The 22,684-nt window shown below is 58.9% G+C and overlaps 1 protein-coding gene across 8 annotated transcripts in view; it reads right to left on the reverse strand.

Annotated features, from left to right (window-relative positions):
• MPRIP (myosin phosphatase Rho interacting protein) overlaps nucleotides 1-14,765 on the reverse strand; it is a 72,498-nt gene extending 57,733 nt beyond the window's left edge. For all 8 annotated transcript variants that reach the window (XM_059484792.1, XM_059484793.1, XM_059484791.1 and 5 more), the window contains exons 1-3: nucleotides 14,572-14,765; nucleotides 3,768-3,845; nucleotides 1,890-1,955 (exon numbers count right to left, since the gene is read on the reverse strand). In XM_059484792.1, the coding sequence (XP_059340775.1) occupies nucleotides 1,890-1,955; nucleotides 3,768-3,845; nucleotides 14,572-14,691 (264 nt within the window). In that variant the 5' untranslated portion in view covers nucleotides 14,692-14,765. The remainder of the gene's footprint in view (nucleotides 1-1,889; nucleotides 1,956-3,767; nucleotides 3,846-14,571) is intronic.
• Between the last annotated feature and the right edge of the window lie 7,919 nt (nucleotides 14,766-22,684).

Raw genomic sequence — 22,684 nt, forward strand, 5'->3', positions numbered from 1 at the left:
AGGACAGACAGAATGACTGACACACAGAAAGAAGATGGCCAAGCAGGAGCACAGACTCAGGATCAGCTCTGGGATATCCCTGGGCAGGTCTCAGGAGAGAACAGGACAAGCAGGACAGCTGGGGCCTGCTTGTCCCACCTTCCATGCCCAAAACGCTCCAATCCAACACCAAACTTTACCCATCCCTTGGCAAAAGGCTCCCTGCGCCCAGTGCTGCCCCATTCCACAGTCTGAGTACCACAGCACCAACATCTCTGGGGACTCTCCAAGGTCTCCTCCACCTGGGCTTGTGCTTTGAGCTGCCCCTCCACACCCCACTGCTCTCCAGCCTGCTGGGAGCCAGGAGCAGAACCTCCCTGGCCAGGCACAGGAATGTCTCCACCAGCATCAACAACCCAGGACTCCCTCCCAAGCTCACTCCTCCCTCCAATTCCACTTTTAATAAGAGCAGAAATTGCCAAATCCACAAAATTAATGTCTGAAAGGTTCAAGCAGAGCCATTCAATCCCAGCCTGCCACTGCCTGGGAGGTCTCCTGCTGCCTCAAACCCTCCTGGGATCCATCACACATCACAAGTGGCCATGGGGCAGCGAGTCCAGGAGCCAGCACAGGGCTGTCACACAGCCCAGGACACCATCCCATGCTGCACATGTGTACCTTCCCTTTTTGTTTGTATTTTTCCACGTTCTCCCTTCTCAAGGGGAAAAAGCCCAACAGGTGCCTGGAGAAGTGTGGGATGCTCCTGCTCTCCTCTGGGTGCTCTCTGTGGCACAGGGCTGGGGCACTGCCTGTCTGCTCCTGCCCAGATGTGGCAGAACCTGGGGCAGCTCAACCTCCTCAGGATGCAAAACAGCAAAAAAAAATATCCCAGATTGTCCCTCCCAGCATTTCTGCACCTCTACCCTCAGACTGGGCATCTCCCTACTCCACCCAAACACAAAGCACCCCCCTGTCAGTGTAGGACAGGAAACAGCAGCCCAGTGCAGAGCCAGGTTGCTGACACTGAAAATGTATTAAAGCCTCCACTGCTCCTACCAAAGACATTTAAATTATTTAGGGCACTTGGACCAACCCCAAGTAAAAATACAAACAAACACAGCATGAAATCTGAGCCACACTCGCCGAGACTCCTCATTCCACGGTGCCCTCACAGGAGGTACTGGAGGAGGACCAAGGCACACTGACCTCTCAGGGAGCCTCCCTGCCACAGACACAGGTCCCCATGCGTCCCTGTCCCACAGGTGTGCTCTCTCCAGCTGGCTTCCTGAGCCTCCTGCCCAGGCAGATCCCAGCACACGGGTGCCTACTGTGCCAGCCTGCTCAGCCTTGGGTACCCTCCCGCGGGCTTCCAGCAGGATGGATCAGCAGTCCTGGGTGCTCCTGGGACTGACCTACTGGGCTATTCAGCCCCACTCAGCAGCTCCCAGTGAATGGGTTTGCCTTCCTTTGATCCCCTTTTACTGCTGGGAACAGTGCTGGTGACAAGCTGCAGCTCCAGGGCGTTCCAGCTGACCTACTTTCCACGGGCATCGCCAGGCAGGGCCTCCTCCTCGGACACTGCCAAGGTGATTCACCACATCCAAAACCCAGCTGGCACCGGGAAACTGGGCAAAAAGGAGGGGCAACAACCTTGGGGACCCCCTCCAGCACTTCCTGTCAGCGTGGGATCTGTCAGCAACTGCTGAATCCCATGCCAGGAGGGACTCGCATGGCTCCGAAACACCCACCGGTCCTCTGCAGAGTGTCCACTGAGGTCCCACACAAACCCAGCTTGGCACAGAGTCAAACCCAGCGAGCACAACTCTCCTCCAGCTTGGCAGAGCACTCCAAGGCAGCAGATAACCCAGCTGATCCATCCCCAGAGCTGGACGGAGCCAGGCAGCACTCACCATCTCGTCGAGGGCATAGCGCAGCAGCCCGTGCTCGTAGAGGATGAAGAACCGACGCTGCCATTTCTGCAAGAGAGGACATGAGGTGGGTCATGGCAGTGCCCACCAGCCCCTGGGCCTTGCTGGGAGCACTGGAGCTGCACATCACCTGGCAGGGCTCTGCCAAAGGTCTGTGTGCATCAGCCCACATTGCCCAAGCTCACTGCCCTGAGCTCTGGCAGCCTCGGGACTTTGATCGTTCCCTGAGGAGCCTGTTCAGAGCCTGACCACCCGCTGGGGGAAGAACCTTTTCCTAATATCCAAACTAAACCTCTCATGACTCAGGTTCATGCCACAAGTACTGGGGACACCAGAAGGATCCCCAAACTAAATGCTCTGAGCCCTCAGCTTCATCCATTCCAGCATCCAGTGCTGGGGGCTGACAGGGTGTCATGTCAGATGTCCCCCAGCAGCACATGAGCTCAGTTTGGATGGTGCTGCACTCCTGGCATGGCTCTGCCCAGGCAATCCTGACACCACGCTGGCACTGCTGCCTCTGCAGCTGCACAGCAAATCAGATTGGAGAACTGATCTGGCTGGAAAACTGCCCTTTTTTTTTCATGTGTGCCAGGTTGTTTTCAGCCAAGAGCAAAAACTGGTTGAGCAGGCTGAAAGAAAAAAGTCCTGGATTCATAGCCCCAGTGCAGCAATTCTTATCTCACTTTTCTCAGCCCTTCGGGCAAAGTCCAGAGTGCTTAGGGACAAGCAGAACCAGGGAGGAGCTTGTGGACCTCCACAAGCCCCAGCTTAGCAGGTAGCCTGGGTTCTGGGGAGACCTGGGTCCCATGTCCCCTTTATGTCAGGCCAGCAAGCCTATGACAAGCTGAGACTCCAAATAATAACCCATATACCCCAGGCTGAACTCAGAACCCAATTCTTGCTCGTTCGGGAGCAATTTTTTTATTACAAACAGCTCCCAGAACATTTTGGCTGCGTGACAGAGGGTTCACGGACCACTGCCATCCCTCCCACGCACAAGACAGCCCCATCCTGGCAGCCTCAGCAGCCAGCTCCCTGCAAGACAAGCCTGGGGACAGGCTGGAAGTCCTCGTCAAAAGCCAGCAGTGAAAGGAGCCCAGCCTGGCCACATCCTTCTGAGCCTCACACCCGCCAGGTCAGGAAAGTGGGGGATGCTCCAACCCCACAGGATGCTGATGTTTCTGCCAGGCATGAGAAAACCCCTTTGGGAAGGAGCTGAGTGTGTCCTGCTCTGTCTGCAGGTCACTGCTGCCAGCACTTGGCTTCAGTGCTCTGCAGGATTAAAGCAAATGGGAACCTCCACTCAGCCCCTTCCTTGCTGCAGAACCTGCCTGACATTGGCATATCCACACTAGGGCACAGGTTGCAGCCTACCTCTAAAGCTCTGGGCATGCTCATGACGAGCTGCAGAATAATAAAGTAGCTGCTTCCAAGCCTCAAAGGAAAACCAGGAGCTTTTCTGATGGTCACAGCACAGCTCAGAGTGACACAGCCCACACCCCACTGGCCTGAGCGCCTTCCTGGCAGCATGGCACGTGTCAGGCAAAGCAGAGCAGCATCAAAACATCAAAAAGCAAAAGCAACAAGCAATAAAACTGCACAGACTGAGCCTGACCCGCACCTGCAGTGCCCCAGGCTGCTGCCCAGCACAAGGAGACCCTCCATCCCAAAGAAGGCATTCCAACCTTGCTGCCAGAAACATCTCCCAGCTTCCTGATTTGCACAAGAGAATGGGAGCATGGAGGTGCCTTCAGCACACTCCCAGGGTCACAGCCACCCCCATGGGCGGGGACAGCCCTGGCTGCTCCTCCTGCCACCCCCACCAGCGTCATGGGGAGGGGATGTCTCAGCTTCACTTACCCGGGAGCGATGCACGGGGTTATCAAAGTCTGTTCCTTCCGGGGCCAGCAGCAGCCAGCCACCATAAATGGGTTTGGCCTGCAAAGAAACAGCAGAGGAACAGTCACTCACAGCAGAAAGCAGCTCAACACAGATCAGCACCACAGGGAATCAATGGTCAGGGACTATGGAGCGCTGCAGCAGCCCCAGCACGAAGGCAGCTGTGTGAGCTCAGCCTCCTGCACGCAGGCAAGCTCAGCCTTCCCAGTGCAGGGAACGTGGTGTCTGATGCCAACCCGTGGTGTGACACACACTGTGTGCCAACGGGACTGAGACGAGGACTCGGGAGGAGGCAAAACCCCAGGCACAAACTCCAAACACAGCTGCTCCTGCATGGCACCGTGCCCGGAGCACCAAGCTCTGGCAGAGCCCATCCCCAGCGTGGCTCTTCCCGTCGCCATCGGCAGCGTGCCTCTACTCCAAAGCAAAAACACACTCCAAAGGAGAGCTCCATGTTTTCCGTTCGTTAATTAAGAGAGGAAAAACTACCCGGTGCTGGCAGTTCTCCAGCTCCCAGCCGCTTCCCGTGCTGTGCACATCCAACTCCTGCTTCCCTGCAGGGCAGCCCCTGCCAGCCCGCTCCCCACAGCGAGCACACAGGAAGGTCAGAGCCAGGAGGAGGGAAAACAGCTCACTCAGCCAGCCGGGAAGAGAAAGGGAAAGAATACTCGGAAAGAACCTTGCAGCACTGCCGTATGTCAGTGGAAAAAAAATTATCCAGGCTCTTTCCACTGATGGTTTGGATGCAGAAGTGGCCAGGGTGAAGCTGGCCCACGCCACAGCAGGCGTGGGATGGGGATGGGCACCGGGCATGTCCTCCCACGCAAACTCCCGCGGGCACCGCTCCCGCTGCCTTGTCAAGCTGTAAACGATGAGCCAACACCTGGCAAGGGCTGGGGCCAAATCCTGCTGCAAGAGTGGCAAGACATTGCCACACCAGCAAGGCGGCTCCACAGATACCAAGGCAGACCAGGAGGGAGGAAACCCAGAGCAGAGCCAGCTCCAGGAGACCCTGGGCCTGGGAACACTGCTTTCCACCATGGAACATCCATGCACGTCCATCCTGGCCCAGCCAAAAAGTCACAAGGACACACACTCCCAGCTCTTCTCTAACTGATTCAGTTAATCTTGTTGCTTTCATTCTTTTCCGTTCCTTAAAGTTTAAAACTGTTTCCAATTCAGTACCTCCCCTAGATTCCTCCTGCCAGTTTCTGTGGTTTTGTAATGTTAAAAAAAAGTTTCCCCTCTGGAAAAATCCCTGCAAACAATAGAAGAAACTGCCTATGCACCAGAAACTGTCAAATGCATGAAGCACTGAGTAAGCAAACTGGAAACACGCCGGAGGAGACCTTTTACTGTTTATAAAGTGAAAAGAAATAACAAAATCTCTTATCCCCTCCACAATATGACATACCAGCTCGAGGTGCTGCTCTCCCAGCAGCTGGGAAAACATGATTTGAGAAGACCTTCCTTCCTTTCCCCTTTAAATGAGATTTAAACCAATGAAAACAAAGCGCTGGGATTGGGATCCAATTTGGGGGAGTCATGGGGGCCCAGGACACCCCTACACCTGTTCCCACGACCCCAGTGGGGGCACAGAAAGGCACCTGCGTGCACCACCACCCTCCTTGGGTTTGGCAAAGGGCCCGGAGTCCCCCGTCAGCCCTGCCCAGCTCACCTGGATGCCGGTGCCCTGCTCGCCCGTGGCCCCCATGCCACCTGCAGCCGCTCAGCCCCGCTCCGTGCCCAGCTCCGTGCCCGACTCGGTGCCGCCCACGCTGGCAGCGCCCCGCAGGTGAGCCAGGCTGTGCCACTCCCCCGGCACACCCCGCCCGCCCCGCGCCCCCACCCAGAGCCGCCCGTGACGCATCCGTGCCCGCGCCATGGGAGGGCTCCGCAGGGAGCGGGGATCCCGATGCTCCCTTGGTGCTGGGATGTGGCCACGGCCACCCGTGTGGCCTGGGAAGAGCCAGACACCCCAAATGTCTCTTGTGGTTTACAGGGGAAAAGCAGAATTGCAAATCGTTACTGATGAACCATCAGAGACCCTTCAGTGGGTCACTGTGACAACAAATGGGGTCCCCGAATTCCCAGGAGAGAACTTGGGGTGAGTGCTGAGCAGCTGGGGCTTGGGAAAATCTCAGGAGTGGCCTCCACCATGCAGGAACAAGAGGATGACAGTGACAATAGCACATGATGTCCCCGATGCTCGGCACCACAGCGCCAGGGCAGCACCGTGGTGATGCTCCCAACAGACGAGATGCAGGCAGGGCTCAGCTCTCCTCCATCCCCAGTTTTCCCCTCTGTGTCCCAGCACAGCTCCCAGCCAAGACCAAGTGCTCACTCAGCAAAGCCCCATGAGCAACAACTCTCCCTGACACAAGCCACAGCACTGCAGCCACCACAGCCACTCTGAGCACCCCACAGCATCCAGCCTGTGTGACAAGCAGCAGGCAGGTCCCAGTGACACACCAGGGACAAAATAACTGTGAAACCAACAGGGGGATCATCACCAGGGCCAGCAGCAAGCAACCTTAACCCAGTATTACAGGCATGAAGTCCTGCCCTACCTCAGCCTGGCTCACACCCCCCAGCAGACATTAATTTGCCTTCAGCCATTCCAATTTTAGCTCAAACTGTCTGTAAATAAACACCGAGCACCTGAAATATACACCCTTAACACAGAGCACGGTCATTTCTGTACCAGCATCATAAAAAACCACCAATGGGCTTCACTTATTTTGGCAGAAGCATCCAATTGCAGATATTGAAACCAAAATAGCTGAAAGGTATGAATTAGAGCCAGGCAGCGTGGGCAGCCTGGTTCCACCCATCAACAAATGAACACGCAGCAGCGCTTTTTAAAGCCAAACCAAAACAAGCTCCTGCTAAAACCAAGCAAATGCCCAGAGAGATACAAGCCTAAATGAAAGGGATATGAATTAGCACACGAAGTGTCTGAAATAAGCTCATCACACCTGCATTGGAATGGCCCAGCTGAAGCAAAGTTTAAAATAAACCCAGTGTGGGAGGCAGGTCCTGGAGGGTGCTGGAGCACCAGGATGGAGCTGGAATCACACGTCCTTTCCACTGGCTTGGCCTCCTCTGGAAAGCTCCTCAAGAGGAAGAAAATCCAACAGCCAACACTGAGCAAGACCTCCGAGCAAAATTTCCTTCTTCCAAGGAGATTTGTCCAACTTCACACCTAGGGATGGTGTTAGAAACAACCCCAGGGTTCCCAGGATGCCTTTGACCACACAGGGCCCTGCTTGCCTCCTGGGAGCTTCAGTGATATCCAAAGGGCAGCTTCATGTAGTTTCTCCACAGGTAGCAGCCACACAGGGTGCTCAGGCACTGGGTGGGTGGCTTTGCTTTTATCCAGAAGGTGCCTGGCCGGAGGGTGAGCCACAAAATGCTGTGGGAGAGCAGAGTGGAGAGCGGCCGCTGATGGGGCTGGGGTGGGGTGACGCTCACCCCACCATCAGGGGAGAGGTGCGGCCGGGTTGCAGCCCCACGGTGCCCAGTCCATCCCTGGCACTGCTGGTGGATGACTCAGGCAGAAACACCCCCACGTCACCGCTCTGCTTCCTGTCACACCTCTGGGAGTGCCCAGGTATCGGATCCCACCTTTGATCCGACACCGGAGCGGGGCTGTGGGGCACACCAGCACCTCAGCTGCCTCTCAGGTCGCAGTTCCAGCCACTGCTTCCGTCCCCTCATCCCACAGTGCAGCCAGGGGGAGGACGCTGCCTCCAGCCCAGCGCCGGCAGCACGGCGGGTGGGAGGAAGCGGAGAAGGAAGCGGCCCCAGCTGGGTTTACACAAAGCTGTCAGGCTGCTGTGCTGATGCTGCCCAGGCATGGACAAACCACCCCAACCAGCTCCACCAGCACTGGGAAAACAATCCCAGCAGATGGGGAACTGGGCTTGAAGGACGTGCAGAGCCACTCATCACTTCCCAGAGCCCAGGCTGATACAGGAACCCCTGCACACCCCCAGGGCCACAGGGCACCCGCTTCCAGAGGGCAGGATGGGTCACAGGAGCGTGGCAGCCCATGGAGTGCCAAGCCACAGGGCTGGAGGTGGGCTGTGACACCAACCAGCTGCCTGTCTGACAGGCTTTCACACCTCCTGTGTTTTTTATGGTGCCTTCAGCTCTTCCCTCCCCATGCAAAGCAGTCAGGACCCAGCAGAGCCACATTGTGTCAGCCCCACAGTGCTGCAGGAGTTCATTGCACAGGGTGGAACAGGAGAGCTGTACCAACACCCACATCCCCTCCTAGGCTCCAGACTCAACCCCACGGCAGAGCAGCCACATCCCTGCTGGGGTGCTGCACACCTGGGTGGGCTGGGAGGCCCCCACAGCCTCTGCCCACCCACCCCACACGTTCTGAGGGAAGCCCGAATCCATTGCTGGGAGAGACTCCTGGCCCGGAGCGCGTGGCGGGAGGGATAATCTGTTTAGGCTGCCGGCAGACGTAATCAGCCTGTCTCGGGTGGAGGCAGGGCTTGTTTTGTTCAGGCTTGGCAACTGAGCGGGAAGGGGAAGAAAAATGGATTGTTGCATCGGAGCTTTAGGCTCTGCCTCCAGCACTGGGAGCAGGGAGCCCTGTGCACCAGGGGAGTGATGCCAGGGCTTCCAGCAGCCCCACAAAAAAATGATGTACCCAACCCACCCAGGCTGGGGGTGGATCCAAGGTGGAACTTGTTCCATCACCTTTATGGGTCAGCCCCAATATTCACCAAAGGAGCCTCTCTGACAGCAGCGCCTGCTGCTTCCAACACCCAGGGGAGCACAATGGGGTGACAGCTCTCATCCAGACCCAGAGAGGGGGGACAGTAAGGTCATCATTGCCTGTGTGCTGTCTCCTGATCCACTCAGAGCTCTCCAGAGGCAGGGACCCGTTTCTGGCACAGTTCAAGGAGAAAGTCACCACAAATACTGTGGTTGCAACCTCAAAATAGGAAATCTGGGCCGTTCCAGCTCCGCTGTGCTCTCAGTTTTGCACACCTTGGAGCCAAGAGAACATCGCTGATGGATGAGTCGGAGCAGCCGTCACACGGCAGGAATGGGGAAGGTGACACGGTGTTCAGGGAGGGAATGGGATGCAACAGCCAAGCAGGCATTCCTGCCCACAGCATGGCTTCTAGGAACTGAGACAGCCATCACTTGATATTCTGTGTGCTCCCAGGGGGATGGCAGATGGAGACCCACCAGAGACCCGTGACCACGGCTGTGGGGAGGCTCTGCAAACACTGCTGTGCAAATCCATGCTCCAGCAGCAATCCCCAGGGCCAGGATGAAGCCCAGCCTCAGTAGTTAAGCTGCTTACATCCCTGTTTTCCTGCCTCTACAACATTTCCCCTCTGCTGTCTGTCACCTGGTGACGCCAAACCCCAGCGCGGAGGCTGCAGCGCTGCCTCTGAGCATCCACAACCATTCCTAAAGCAAAAACACTCTCCCATCCCCCAGCTCCTCATCCAAGTGGCTGCTCACTGCCCCTGGGTCCAGCCCAGACAGTGCTTTTTCCAGGATGAGACCTGGGCAGCTTCTGGAGGCCACCCTGGATGATGGGGAGAGTCCCCTCTCCATCCGTATCCTGTTCTTTTGCCAAAACACATTTGCCACTGCCAGAGCTGCAAATCCCAGGCCAGGATTTCACCACCAACACATCTCCACATGCAGCACAAGGCCAAACCAGACTGGACAGACCAGACTTGGGGCACAAGGAGCACCAAATGCCACTGTCACAGATCAGCTGGTGGGCACTGGGCATGGCACAGCCCTCCTGGCACAACGCTACCACTGATCCAGGTGTTGACAAATCCCAAAGGACAGAGCTGCCCTGACAGTTTGTCGTGTGGGGCAGTGGGAGTGACTGACCGACCAGAGGAACAGGAAGAGGACAGGTTGGATTCACCCTTCGTGCAAACAGCCGGCCCCTTTCTGCAAACACCCCTGGTCCCAGGGCTGCGCTTGGGTCCCAGCGCTGCCATCGCCCGGGGCAGTCAGAGCAAGAGCTGGCTGAGCCCGGCTGTGGCACGCACGGGGAATTGGTCAAACAGCAACAAAACAAAGCGGGACAGAATGGACTTTGCAATTCCAGCTCCTTCTCGAGCAGCCCCAAGCCGGTGTGCCTGGCAGCCACCAGGAATATCTAACCACTTCCCACCACTGGCCTGCCTCAGCGCCTGGGAGAAGCCGCAACATCTCTCCACAGTGCTGGAGAGGGGATTTATCACTCTGTCGGCTGCCGGCGCAGATAAGGTGCGGCGCCATGCAAAAACCCAGCAGCAAGAGAGTGTGAGCAAAGGGGACGGCTCTCCAGCACCCAAAGGCGCCGGCTCGTCCCTCCCCTTGGGCCAGACAGAGGTTCAAGTGCTCCCCAAATCAACACCAGCATCCAACACAGCTTCCGAGTGCCCGCTGCCCTCCCTGCCTGCACGTCACTGCCCAAGGATGGGTACTGCCCACAGGGCAGAGCCAGAATGAGCCTGCCCCCCAAGCCCCCTTGGCTGTGCCCTCCAAGTCCCTGACCTCCACAGCCACCCAGAGAGGCAAATTTGACATTTGCAGAGAAATCTCCCCCTGTTCAGTGCTAATAACCAGTCAAGTAGAGGCGGATTTTTGCAGCATGATACAAGCAGCGGGGAGCAGGGAATGCAAGCGCGGGGGCTGCTTTCCAGGAAAATGGGGACTTTTCCTCCCAAAAAGGAGCAGAGCTGGAGGGAAAAGTGTGGCTGGGACATGATCCCTCACCCTGTCACCCTTTGGACAATGCAAGGAGCCAGGACAAGACCCCTGCAGCGGCACAGGGCATCCCAGCCCTATGGATGCAATGTCCCAGAGCAAAGCCAAGCCTGTGACCAAACACTGACACGCTGCAGCCTCAAGGCTGCTGGCCACCAGCTGCTCAGCATCCAGAACAGTAGGAAAGTGATAATGTCCAATGGAGGAGGGATGGAAATAACTACCCCCTGTCACTGGGCAGGGGTGTCACAGGAAGAGGCAGTGGGAAAAGTCCGAGAGCTTTATTTTCTAACTGGGTGGTCCTCTGGGCATCTATGCCATGACGTCTAATAAAAAGAAAAAAAGAGGGAAAAAAAGAGACACTGGTAGCTGGAAAGACATCCTCAAATTCCTCTATCTGTGCCAGTCCCCACTCCCCGAGAGAGCAAATGCATGGAGAAAATTAAAAGCAACTGTTTTACACTCTGCTCTTCTTCCAATTCAGGCCAGGCAAAATTTTTAGGTTAATTCCCAGCCTGTCCCATGTTGTTGGGAGCTTCATCTCACAGACCAAGGGCATGTGTGTGTGCAAACATGGATTGGCGTGGAACAGCCAGTGTGGAGAGCAGAGACCCCATGGGGACACCCCCACGAGAAAAGGCTGCTTGGGGAAAGGGTCCCACTGGACAGGCTGGCTTTCTCTTGGAGACAGGAGGGGGACCCTGGGAACCATCCATTCTCCCAGGGCAGGTTCTGGAAAGTTGAGCTCCATATGAGATTTGCAGGTGGTTACAGAGGGACCGTGCAGTGCCAGCATGGGCATGTCTTGCCAGGAAAGTGGAAATTCCCACAAAAAGGGAATTTCTGCCTGGATGGGAAAGGAGCAGCGTAAGACAAGCTGGCAACAGGTGGGTGGCACAGCCACGACACAGCCACCAACAGCACCACGTCTGCCAGCAGCCAGATCCTGCCACCACAAAGGATCAAGGGATCTGACAGCCCACTCCCCACAGCAACAGATTTTCCCAAAGGGAGAACAGCTGCGCTGACTGACCCAGTTTTTCCCATGCTGTGTGGGCACCCCAGAAGGTCAAACACACACTGTGGGGGGCAAGGGCACATCACCTCCCACCTGCAGCCCTGGGAGGGGACAGTCACGTCCCCAACAGGTGGTGGGACCACAAGGAGCTGCCCCAAATCACACCGAGCCCCGTCCGGCAGCACAGCCACGCACAAAAACAACTCGTGAACGCAGCGCTCCCGGGATTAGGGACTTAGCGTCCGCACAGCCCTTTGAAGTTGGAAGTGCTAAGTCTGATTATTATTAGAGAGCTCCAGCTCATTAATCCTGATGTTTGGGGCTGGATTTCCCCCCTCCCAGCCCCATTCCTAAGCCGGTTCCCGAGTACGACGGAAATCCACTACTACCACTAAATATTTGTGACTCTTTGCAAACACACTCTGGGTCTCTGCCCCGAGCGGCTCCAGCGCCCTGCAGCATCCCAGGAAGCAGCGGGGGCAGCTCCTGACACGCACGCAGGTATTTTTATCTAAGAAAAATCCAAAAGGGACACAAGTGCGTAAGTGTGAAGTACCTTCACCTTTCCTCCAAGCCAAGTACAAAGGTCAGATGACTCCAAAAGACTTTTCTAGCCTGACTCTAGGTAATCACCAACACTGTCCCTTGTCCATGGGGCGAGCAGGACATTGCTGGGCACTGAGCCCAGCAGAGTGGGCTGCAGAGTGAGACCTCCCAACCCAAAATGTTTGAGTGAAAGAGGCAGAAACATTCAGAGCTGTTAAATGAACCGTTATTCCTGGGTGTGCTTCGGAGCAAGCACACCCCCACATCCAGCCAGGCTGGGAAACGGGGCACAAACTGGGAGGGGAGGCGGGGAAGCGCCGGGGTGGCCGCGCTCGGGGGGCTGCTGGGCACGGGGGGCTGCGGGCAGGGCGGGAGGTGCGTGCGTGCATCACACACCACCACAGCCACCATCTTATCTGGGAAGCGGGATTACTTCACCCCAGCTGCAAGGGAGAAAGCCGAGCAGGACTGCGCCGTTTTCCCAACCGGAGCCCCCCGCGCACGGCCTGGATCCGGCCACGGCGCTGACCCCGACCCCATGGGAAGCGGACGCTGGGCAGCCCCCCAGGGCCACCCACCACCCCGACGGGAACAAAGCCAGCGAGGGGCTGCCCGAAACGCGTCCCCAGAGAGGTGGGTGGCCGCCGTGGCAGGGCAGGCAGGCACCACGGCGGGCTGCGTGCGATGCTCTCAGCCCCCCAACAAAAAGTAAATAAGCTTTGCACCAGGCGGCAGCGCAGTACCCGGGCAGCGGGAAGGGGCTGGCCGGGAGCGGGGGGCTCTTCCCGAGCCCCCTCCGGGACGGCTCCTTTGTCTGGGCACGGCCGCGACGCTCCGCGCCGCCCGCCCCTTTCCCGCACACACCACGGCATTTTTTTCCAGTTACATTTTTTCCATATTAGCCCTCAGATTTCACGATGCCCCCCCCTCCCCTCCGCCGCCCCCCCAGCGAGCGCTGCAATATGTCTGATCTCATTGCCATAATAGGATCGGGAGCGGGGATGGCAGCCCTGGCCCAGAAAGGTGTGGGAGGAGGGAGGGCGGCCCTGTTCCCCTCACCCCAACCCACGGACGGGCCCCTGCACCCCAAAAACGCCCCCCATGCCCCCAACACCCCCTGCCATGGGAGCACCGGCCTTGGGCCTGCGTGAGGCCTGGGAGGAAGAGGAGGAAGGCCCAGCCCTGGCAGCCCCCCAGCGCTGAACCCTCTCTGGAAAGGGGCTGGGGTCCCCTTGCCATGTCCCCGGGAGTGCAGGGGGGTGTAGGGCAGGGGGATCATGTCCGGCACGTCCAGGAGGGGACGTTTTGTTTCCAACCGAGTTTTTCCCAGGACTTTCTGGATCGCCTGATGGAGCTCACAGGACACCCCCCACCTGCTGCCGTGCACCCCAGGAGGGGACGGGATCACCCCAAGTGCTGGTGCGGGACCCCAGACGTCCTCAGGGGGTGAAGTCCCTTGGGGAGGTGGCACTGGGGTGAGCCATAGCCTCATGGACCAGTGGGCACTGTGGGTGCTCCGTGGGACACCTGGGAATCTGTGGGGTCAGCAGGCATCCCATGGGATCTCTGGACACCCTGTGAGACCAGAGAGCACCCAAAGAGCTCCTGGACGGGCCATGGGCTTCGCAAATACCTGAGAGTCCCTGTGCTGTCTGTGAGGTCAGCAGGCACCCCAAGTGACCCACAAGCTATGCGTGGGACCAGCAGGCACCCGCTGCAATCACTGGATACTTAATGGCAACGGAGAGCAACCACGGGGCTCCTGGACACCCCATGGGATCCACAAACACATGTGGGTCCCTGTGCTATCCGTGGGGTCAGCAGACACCCCACAGGACCACACACCACCCATGGGGTCATCAGGCACCACATGGGACTCCTGGACACTTTATGGGACCAGAGTGCTCCTGAACACCCCACAGAACTCATGGATACCGATGGGTCCCTGGGCTATCTGTATGATCAGCAAACACCCACAGGGTTCCTAGATACCCTATGGAACCAGGAAGCACCTTTGGAGTTCCCCAACATCCCTTGGAATATAGGGATACCTGTAGGTCCCTGTGCCATCCATGGGACCCCAGAGCATCCCTGACCTGATTCCACGGTACCTAGAGCCACAGGCACCCACAGGACGCTACAATATCAGTGTCCAGCAGGCAGATCCCCTGGGGATCCCATGGGATTCTGTGCCAGCCGTGGGGACAGCAGGCACACCTGGTACCCCGTTCTATCCTTGCGACCCCAGAACATCCATGGGACCCTATAATACCCACCGGGACACCCGTGGGACCCTAACCTACCTACCCAGGGGGCTCCCAAGATACCTGTGGGACCCTAGGCTACCCACGGTGCCAGCGGACACCGGCACGGAGACCCAGAGCGTCCTAGGGGCGGGACGCCGCGGTAGATTTTGGGGGAAAAACATTGGATTTTGGGGTAAGATCCCACCTGGTTGAGATCCTCGTCGTTGAGCAGGTGAGACTCGCGGGGCTTGAAGCAGTTCTGGCACTTGCTCTTATTGAAGATGTTGGCCTGGAACTTCCTGCAGGGATTGTCCTTGGCGGCCATGGCGCGGCCCGCGCCCGCTGCGCGCCCGCTCAGCGCCCCGCGGAGCGCCCGCCCGCCGCCGCGCCCATCGCCGCCGCCCCGCGCCCGCGGGGGGCGTCACGCGAACGCAAAAACCGACACAGAACCCCGAGGAACACGACAGGAAAAATCAAAGGAGGGAGCGCAGCGCAGGGCGGCCGCCTCTGCTGCGGCTCAGCGGGCGCGCATGGCCGGGCGGCGGCGGCGGAGCGCGGAGGGGCGGCGCTGCCCGCGCCGTGCGGGACCGGGCCGGGCGGGCCGGTGAGGGGCGGCGCGGGGGTCGGTGCGGAGCAGGAGCAGGGCCGGGTCCGGGCGTGCGGGCGCTGCGGGAGCCGCTCCCGACTGCGCCGCCCGCAAAGTTTCCAGCGCCGCGGAGCCAGGCGGAAAAGGGGGCGGAGCCGCGGCGCGGACAGACGTGCCCGCCCGCCAATGGGAACGCGCCTCCGCCCCTAACGGATGGCCGTGCTGGCCAATGGGAAAAGAGGAAAGAGGGAGGGGCGGTGCGCTGACAGCTGGGTCAGGATCGGCCCCCATCGGCTCCGCTCGGCTCTTATCGGCTGCGTTCGGCCCAGCTTGGCCCGACTCCGTTCGGCCCGGCTCGGCTGCGTTCGGCCCGGCTCGGCTCAGCCCAGCTTGGTTCGAATCGGATCGGCCCAGCTCGGTTTGGCTCAGCCTTGCACAGACTGGCTCAGCTCAGCCCAGCATAGTTTGGGGACGTGTCTTAGCTCAGCTCGGCTCTGCTCAGTACGGCCCAACTTCCTTCAGCCCGAGTTAGTTCAACATGGTTTGGCTCAGCCTGGCATAGATAAGCTCGCCTCGGGTTAGCCTGGCACCGCTTTGTTTGGCTCTGCTTGTCCCAGCTCAGCTCTCTTCAGCCTGTTTCAGCACGGCTCAGCTCAGCTGGGCGTTGCTCAGCTCAGTTTGTCCCGGACCAGCTCAGCTCAGCCCCCTGTAGGAGCATTGTCCTGTGCCCCCCATAGAGCACAGTGACCTCCCCACACAGCCCACCCCCAGCCGTGGGACACATGGTGACACGGGGTGACAATCCATGGCCCTGTCCCCAGCCCTGGCACACGAGGGCACACGGGGGTCACCAACCCTCGGGCACTCGGATTAGGGGGGGACAATGTCCCTCACACTCCTGCGGCACTGGGGACAGAGGGGGGATGAAGCAGGGACAGGGGTCCCAGCTGAGCCACGTCCCTGCTGTGCCACCACCCTGGGGCCAGCTGGGTGCTCCTGTTTGTCCAGTGAATTTTTATCCGGTGGAAACCGGCGGGTAAATATTCCTGACCAGCTGATAAGGGCCTGGTGTGAGGCCACAGGCTTGGCCTCCCTGCTCTGCCCCTGTGTTCTGCACAGAAGCACCAGGGAAGGGACCTCAGAGCCTGTGCAGCATCTCTGGATCAGGAGAGAGCTGGGAATGCTGACCTGGGGCAGGAGGACAGGGCAAAGGTGCCAAGTGTCACCTCCAAAATGCACCCAAGCCTGGCACACCCTGCCCCAGTCCAACCTCAGCATGGCACAGAGCATCTCCTGCTCATCCCAGGCTCCCCACGGGTGTGGGATGGGGCCCTGCTATGAGGAACAGGCACATGGATCTTCCTGGATTTTTGGGGCCAGGAAAAACCCGTCGGAGAGGAGGTGATGGCGTGGTCCCCTCACGCCTGGCGCTGTCCTGGTGTTTGATGTGGGCCTGGCCCGGGCGGCCTCGCCACGCCGGCTCCGCGCTGTCATCCCCAGTAAATAGAGCCCAGCACAATTGCCTGCTTGTTTATTAAGTTTTGCTTCATCAAAGGCAGCTTTAATCATCCCTGTCCCTCCTGCCAGGGCCACTCGCAGTACACCGTGTGCCACGGACTGGGATGGGACAGCAGAGCACCAGTGACCCCAGTGCATCTGAGCCCAGGATGATCCCAGGCTGGGGGTGCCCACCAGACCCCCACACCTCACCGTTTTTGGAGGATTTCCCCACCTTTTCCTTGATCCCAATGTTACAAAAGCAGCATGACCCTAGCCCAGGGAGGGAGGATTTTCCCCTCTGGACTGTACAGACCCTGCTGCCCTGGCTGTGGGTCCAGGGTTCACCTGGCACACGACTGTGGAAATTCTGTTCCGTGGAGAGGGGTGGATGATCGTCTCAACCAGCTCTGCTCCCTTCCTTCTTCCATCCCCAGTGCTGGATTATTCCAACATTGCTTGCTGAGGACCTCCATCCCACAGCTCCTACAGATGCCCAGCATTTCCTTTTCCATCCAAAAGCCCCTCTCCATCTCCATGGACACCTCCACGTGTCCTCTTGCTCCCCAGCCCTTCTCCACCTCATCAGGGCACGGGCCCCCAGACTGCAGGGAGCCTCCAGGAGGGAAGGGGCTGTTCCTTCCCCATTCCCAGGGAGCTGGCAGAGGGCACAGAGCCGTCCCTGCGGGCCGTGCCTGCCCCGTGGGCTGGGGCCGTGACCTGGCGCCGTGCTCGGAGCCCGCAGCTCCCCGCGGGACGCTGGGGCTGGCTCCAGCCTCTCCAAAAATCCAGCGGAACGGGACGGGCTCCTGCACAAACCTGTCGGGCCGCATTCAGCCGTGCCGAGCCGCCCGTGTGCCACGCTCGGGGCTGCTGCGACCTCGCTGCCACATCCCCTGCGTGCCCCAGGTGCTGCCACTGCATCCCCAAGGTGTGCCCACCCCATCATCCCATCCCATCCCATCCCGTCCCATCCCATCCCATCCCATCCCATCCCATCCCATCCCGTCCCGTCCCATCCCATCGCTGTGGCAATGCCCGGCTGGGGCTGCCCTGTCTCTCCAACCCACAGCCAGGTTTTTTTTTTCCGGAGGAGTTTTCTCAAATGAGGGCAATTAAAACAATGGGAAAATGGAAAGTTTTTGTCAGGGAGCCGCAGTGGCAGAGGGGGAAGGTGCTGCGGTGAGTCAGCCTTCCAAAAAGAAGCCCCAGCGCCAGGTAAACAAGCTGCAGAGCGGGAGGTGTTACTCACCTGCCCGGCCTGGGAGGCACCGGGAAAACCCTCCAGGAAAGGGTTTGGGAGCTCCGAATCCCCCCGGAGAGAGGAGAGCAGCCCCTGCTCCTGTCACCCCGAGAGATGCTGCAGCTCCATCACTGCCACGCCCGCCGGGATGTCGCCGCTCCGGGGACACGGGCCGGTGGCTCTGCCGTGTTCTCCCGGCCCTGGTGCCGCACATTTCATATTTTTCCGCAGGGCCGGGCAGGGGCAGCACAGCCGGGTGCTCCTCCCGTGTGGCCATCGCTCCCCACGGGACCTTGGGCAAGTCCCTGAATGGCTCCGTGCCGCCAGCCCGCCGTCATTACCGCGGAGCCAGCCAGACAGACAGACAGACAGACGGACGGATGGATGCCTGGGGGAGTGGGCAGGAGCCACGGCTCGGAGCTGGCGAGCCCTGGGATCCACACTGGGTCCGGGATTGGGCTGAGAGGGCTCCCCCGTCCTGCCCTGCTCCACCTGGAGTGGGAGCATCCCATCCCTTCTGCATCTGCAGGGATCCAGAGCCTTCCACAGCCCTGCCCGGGGAACGTCTGCCAAAGGCAACACTGACCAAAGGAGGCTTGGATGCCCCTGGAGCCACCGTGGGTCCTATAGGGGTGAGACCCACAGGGGGGAAATCCATATGGGGTGAAAAACACATTCCTGGATGGAGAGAAATGCCCCTGTGCCCAGCTGTCACAGAATCAGAGTGGTTCAAGTCGCAAGAGATCTCAAAGACCATCTTGTTCCACCCTCTGTCCCAAGGCAGGGTCACCTTCCACTAGACCAGGTTGCTCCAAGCCCCATTCAATTGCAATTTTCCCACTACAAAAACTAAAAGGACCCAAATGATGACCTAAAATGATCCACTGGAGGAAACCCACAGCTCTCAGCTGCAGCTGGTGCAGTCCAGAGGGGAGGATGCAGCTTCCATGGGGCTGGAAAGGCCCGTGAGGATGGGCCAGAGCAAGCGGCACATGCATGCAGAGGCTTGGGCTTGTCCCAGAAACCACAATAAATCCTCTCCCACCAAGCAGAACTTTCCTCTTGTCCAGAGATGCTAAATGTCTGCGAGTTCATACCTTACTCCGAAAATTGATTAATTACACCTACAGCTGGGTTATCAGTGCCTGCTGCTGCCACCAGACCTCGCTGTGCTTTAGCAGGAAAATCCAAATCTTTTGCTCCCTCCTGGTTTTCCCCACATTTTGGCTGCTGGGCAGGGCAGAGGGGATATCCCTGTGGGGCTGCCTGCCCTGCCAACCCCATTTCACCTCAGCATCCCTGCTGAAAACAGCACCCTGTGCAAACCTCAGCCCCCTTGGCCACCGCCCCGAGCCGCCAGCGCGGCCGTGGGATGTCTGCTCTGCTGGCTCCATAGAATGCAAGTCCTACAAATGAAAATGTCACATGGCCCTAAATTAAATACTTTGGAGAAACCCATTATAAAGCAGCAGCACAATTAGCTTTATCAGCCAGCCCAGAGTCATGCCAAAAAACCAAAGCCGACTCACTTGACAGGAGCTGCCATCCATGAAACCAAGCTAACGACCTTAATTATATTTTTAGCTTCTAATTTTTGGCTGACACCATCCTCAATTACCCAGCCCATAATTTGTGCGGGGACGGCGATCAGCCTCACCTGGCCTGTAATTCCCAGGATCAGCCCTTTTATCCCTTTTAAATATTAAATTGACTCCCACTGGCCACCCTCCAGTCCTCTGGAATTTCCCCAGGGTTTTAGAGTTAAAAATTAACAGCAGAGCTCCTGGGCAGGCTGCAAACCCCTTCCCATGAGGGTTCTGCCAGGAAAACACCTCTCCAGAGAGAATTCAGCAGTGAGGGCAAGGAGTTGTTCCCACCAGGTCAAAACCCCACGTAATCAGATCAGCTGTTCTGGCCAAAGATTGTTCTTTGACTCATCTCCCTTCTCCACCACCCACGCTTTACACCTCAGCACACAGCCCTGCCACTGAACCCTGCTCCTTCCCTACGCGTTTTTAGGGCTTTTTCCTCATTTCTGTGCCACACCTCAGCCAACCCAGGTCTTTCCCCATCTGGCCATCCTTGTCTCCAGCTGGGTTTGGGGAGCACAGCCTGGGTTTTGGTAAAATTTGGTAAAATGCTTTCCTTTTCCTGATCAGTGCTGGGTTTTGGCAAGGAGGCTGTTGCAGCCCCACCCTGCTGATGCAGCTCTGGAGCCTGGGTCACCCAGGGCTCACCCACAGCCCTGGCACAGCCTCTGTGAGGGTCAGAGCTGGCACAGGGTGCCCAGGCCCCGGTGGGCACTGAGCACCCTTGGGTGATGCCCCAGGGGTGGTGCCAGGACGAGGAGCAGAGGGAGAATGGAGCAGTGTGGGCTGAGAGGGGGGCTCTGAAACCCCCGAATTTGGGGGTGCTGGAATGGAGGTGCCAGGGACGGGCAGGAGCCAGGCTGGGGCTGCGTCCCACAGGGACCTGTCCCACCTGGGCTGGTGAAAGGTGTCCCTGTGCCTGTCGGGGGTGGAACTGGATGGGCTTTAAGGTCCTTTCAAACCCAACCATTCCATAAATTGTGATTCCCTTTGGCCGCGCTGGAGGATTCCGGGTGCGGGGACAGCCGGAGCCAGCGGGAGCCGGGCTGGGCTGGCCGAGGGTGCCATCTCCTGGGGACAGACAGACAGAACAGAGCGACAGACACACAGAGCCTGGGGACAGACACACAGAACAGAGCGACAGACACACAGCACAGAGCAGGGAACAAAACAGAGCCTGCGGAGAGAGCCACAAACCAGATCCTGGGAACAGACACACAGCACAGAGCGACAGACACACAGATCTGATCCTGGGGACAGACGGACAGAACAGAGCAGGGGACAGACACACAGATCTGATCCTGGGGACAGACACACAGAACGGAGCCTGGGGACAGACGGACAGATCCTGGGGACAGAGCCACAGATCCTGGGCACAGACACAAAGAACAGATCTTGGGGACTGAACAGATCCTGGGGACAGACCCCCAGAAGAGATCCTGAGGACAGAGCCACAGACCAGACCCCGGGGACAGACAGACACACAGGACAGACCCTGGGGACAGCCGTGCCCAGGAGCTCCGGACAGCAGTGGGGACAAGGAGCCGCACGCTGGGGACACGGGGATGCCCTCACGAGTGGCGGTGCCACAGCACGGCCACGGCCCTGCAGAGCCCCCTGGTGTCCCCAGGGCCCTGCACAGCCTGGTGACAGCAGTGACAGCCCTGCAGTGACGCTGGGTGTGCTGTGAGGTGACGGTGACAGGACAGGGGGATGCCCCGGGACAGGCACAGCCTGGCCTCGGCGCCCCGCGGGGAATTGGGGTGACAGAAATGAGCCTTCGGAGCCGGCTGCGCTCAGAATGAGCCCTCGGAGCCGGCTGCGCTCAGCCCGACCCACAGTCGGCAGTTTCGGCCGAAAAAGGCTCCTGTTCCCCTTCCCCTGCTCCCCTCTCAGCTCCTCTTCCTCTCCTTCCCCCTCGGCCCCTTTTCTCAGCTCCTGAAGGCAGCAGGTGTGTGAGCAAACCTCCTGCCCAAGGCTCAGCACTGCCAAAAGCAGCCGGGCTGAGGGAGGAAATCATCCCAGCAAAGCTGCTCAAGGGGAAGGCAAAGCACCCCTAAAACTTCAGGGCCAAACATTGCCCACTCTGTCTGCCTGTGCCACCTGCAGCTCTCCTTGCAGCACTGCTGCTGGGGCAAGAGCCCAGCAGAAAAATAGATTTTGTTGTCAGGAAAAAACTGTGCTCTGTCACCCCAGAGGGAGTGGGGCACCTCCAGAGCCAGGTGCAGATGGGCACTGAGGGATGCAAAACCTTGTGGGGGATGCAGAGGGATGCAGGGGGATGCAAAGCCTGCTGAGGGATTCACGGCACTGGGAGGATGCACAGGGAGCTGCTGGTTTGTAAGAATCCTGGTTGATGCTCTGGGGAAGCAGTGAACTCAGCAGAGGAAGGGTTTAATCCAGAAATCCAGAGCAGGGGGTGGCTGAGAGCAGAAATCCTGGTGGTGGCTGCCCAAAGCTCAGGAACAGCCCCAGGGTGGCAGCCGCTGCCTTGGCTGTGGGGCAGGAGCTCATGGGGCACCGTGTCTGGAGGTGCTCAGAGCCCTCAGAGGCTGCAGGAGGGGTGAGGGTGTCTGGGGCACAGGGGGTGAGGAATGGGGCACAGAGCCAAGGAAATGGGGCTCCAGCCCAGCCAGCCCCAGAACTGTACAGCTGAAAGCACACTGCCTGCTCCCTGCTCAGCCAGGAGGGACAAACCACCCCCAAGTGCTTCTCACTTCCCTCCCGAGGGCTCACCAGGGTGGAAACTGCGAGTCTCTGCTGCTATTTACAGCAGTGAGTTTCCCCTGCAAAACCCCGAGAGCAGCTCGGGGCTGGGGCCGCCTCTGCAGGGCCATCTCCTGCTCTGCCACACTCACCCAGCTCAGGCAGTGCCAAAATGGGGATGTCCCTGCCAGGGGAGGCTCAGCACAGCAGTGACCTCATCCTTTGTGCCAGGTACATGTGGCACTGTCCCTGTGGTGCCTCCTCTGCTGCTCCTTGCTCCAAGCCCTGAGGTGCTCAGGATGGTGCCAGAGCTGCTTCCCACCCACCCTCCCTCAGGATCTGGGATCTCATGGGCCACATCCATGAGGTGCTGGGCTCCTCTGGGCTCTGCTCCCCCTGAGCAGGACCAGCCTCCAGTGTCCCTGCAATGGGCACGGCAGCCAAACATCCCCTGGCCTCTCCAGCTGCACGTGGCGAGCACAAATCAGGAGCTTTGAACCAACCAGAGGAACCCTTGGTGCTGCTCCACGAGTGCTTTTAGTAACTGGTATTGTTGCTTCCTTCCTCCTTGAGCTGCTTCTGCAGAAAGGTCCCTCTGGGCTGAGCTGAGTCACGGCTGTGCCATGCTGCCAGCACCTCGTGTGCTGCCAAGCCATGCCCAGCATCCCTGCAGGAGCAGGGACAAAGCTCTGGGGCT

Source organism: Ammospiza nelsoni, chromosome 17, assembly GCF_027579445.1.
Source record: "Ammospiza nelsoni isolate bAmmNel1 chromosome 17, bAmmNel1.pri, whole genome shotgun sequence".
NCBI lineage: Eukaryota > Metazoa > Chordata > Aves > Passeriformes > Passerellidae > Ammospiza > Ammospiza nelsoni.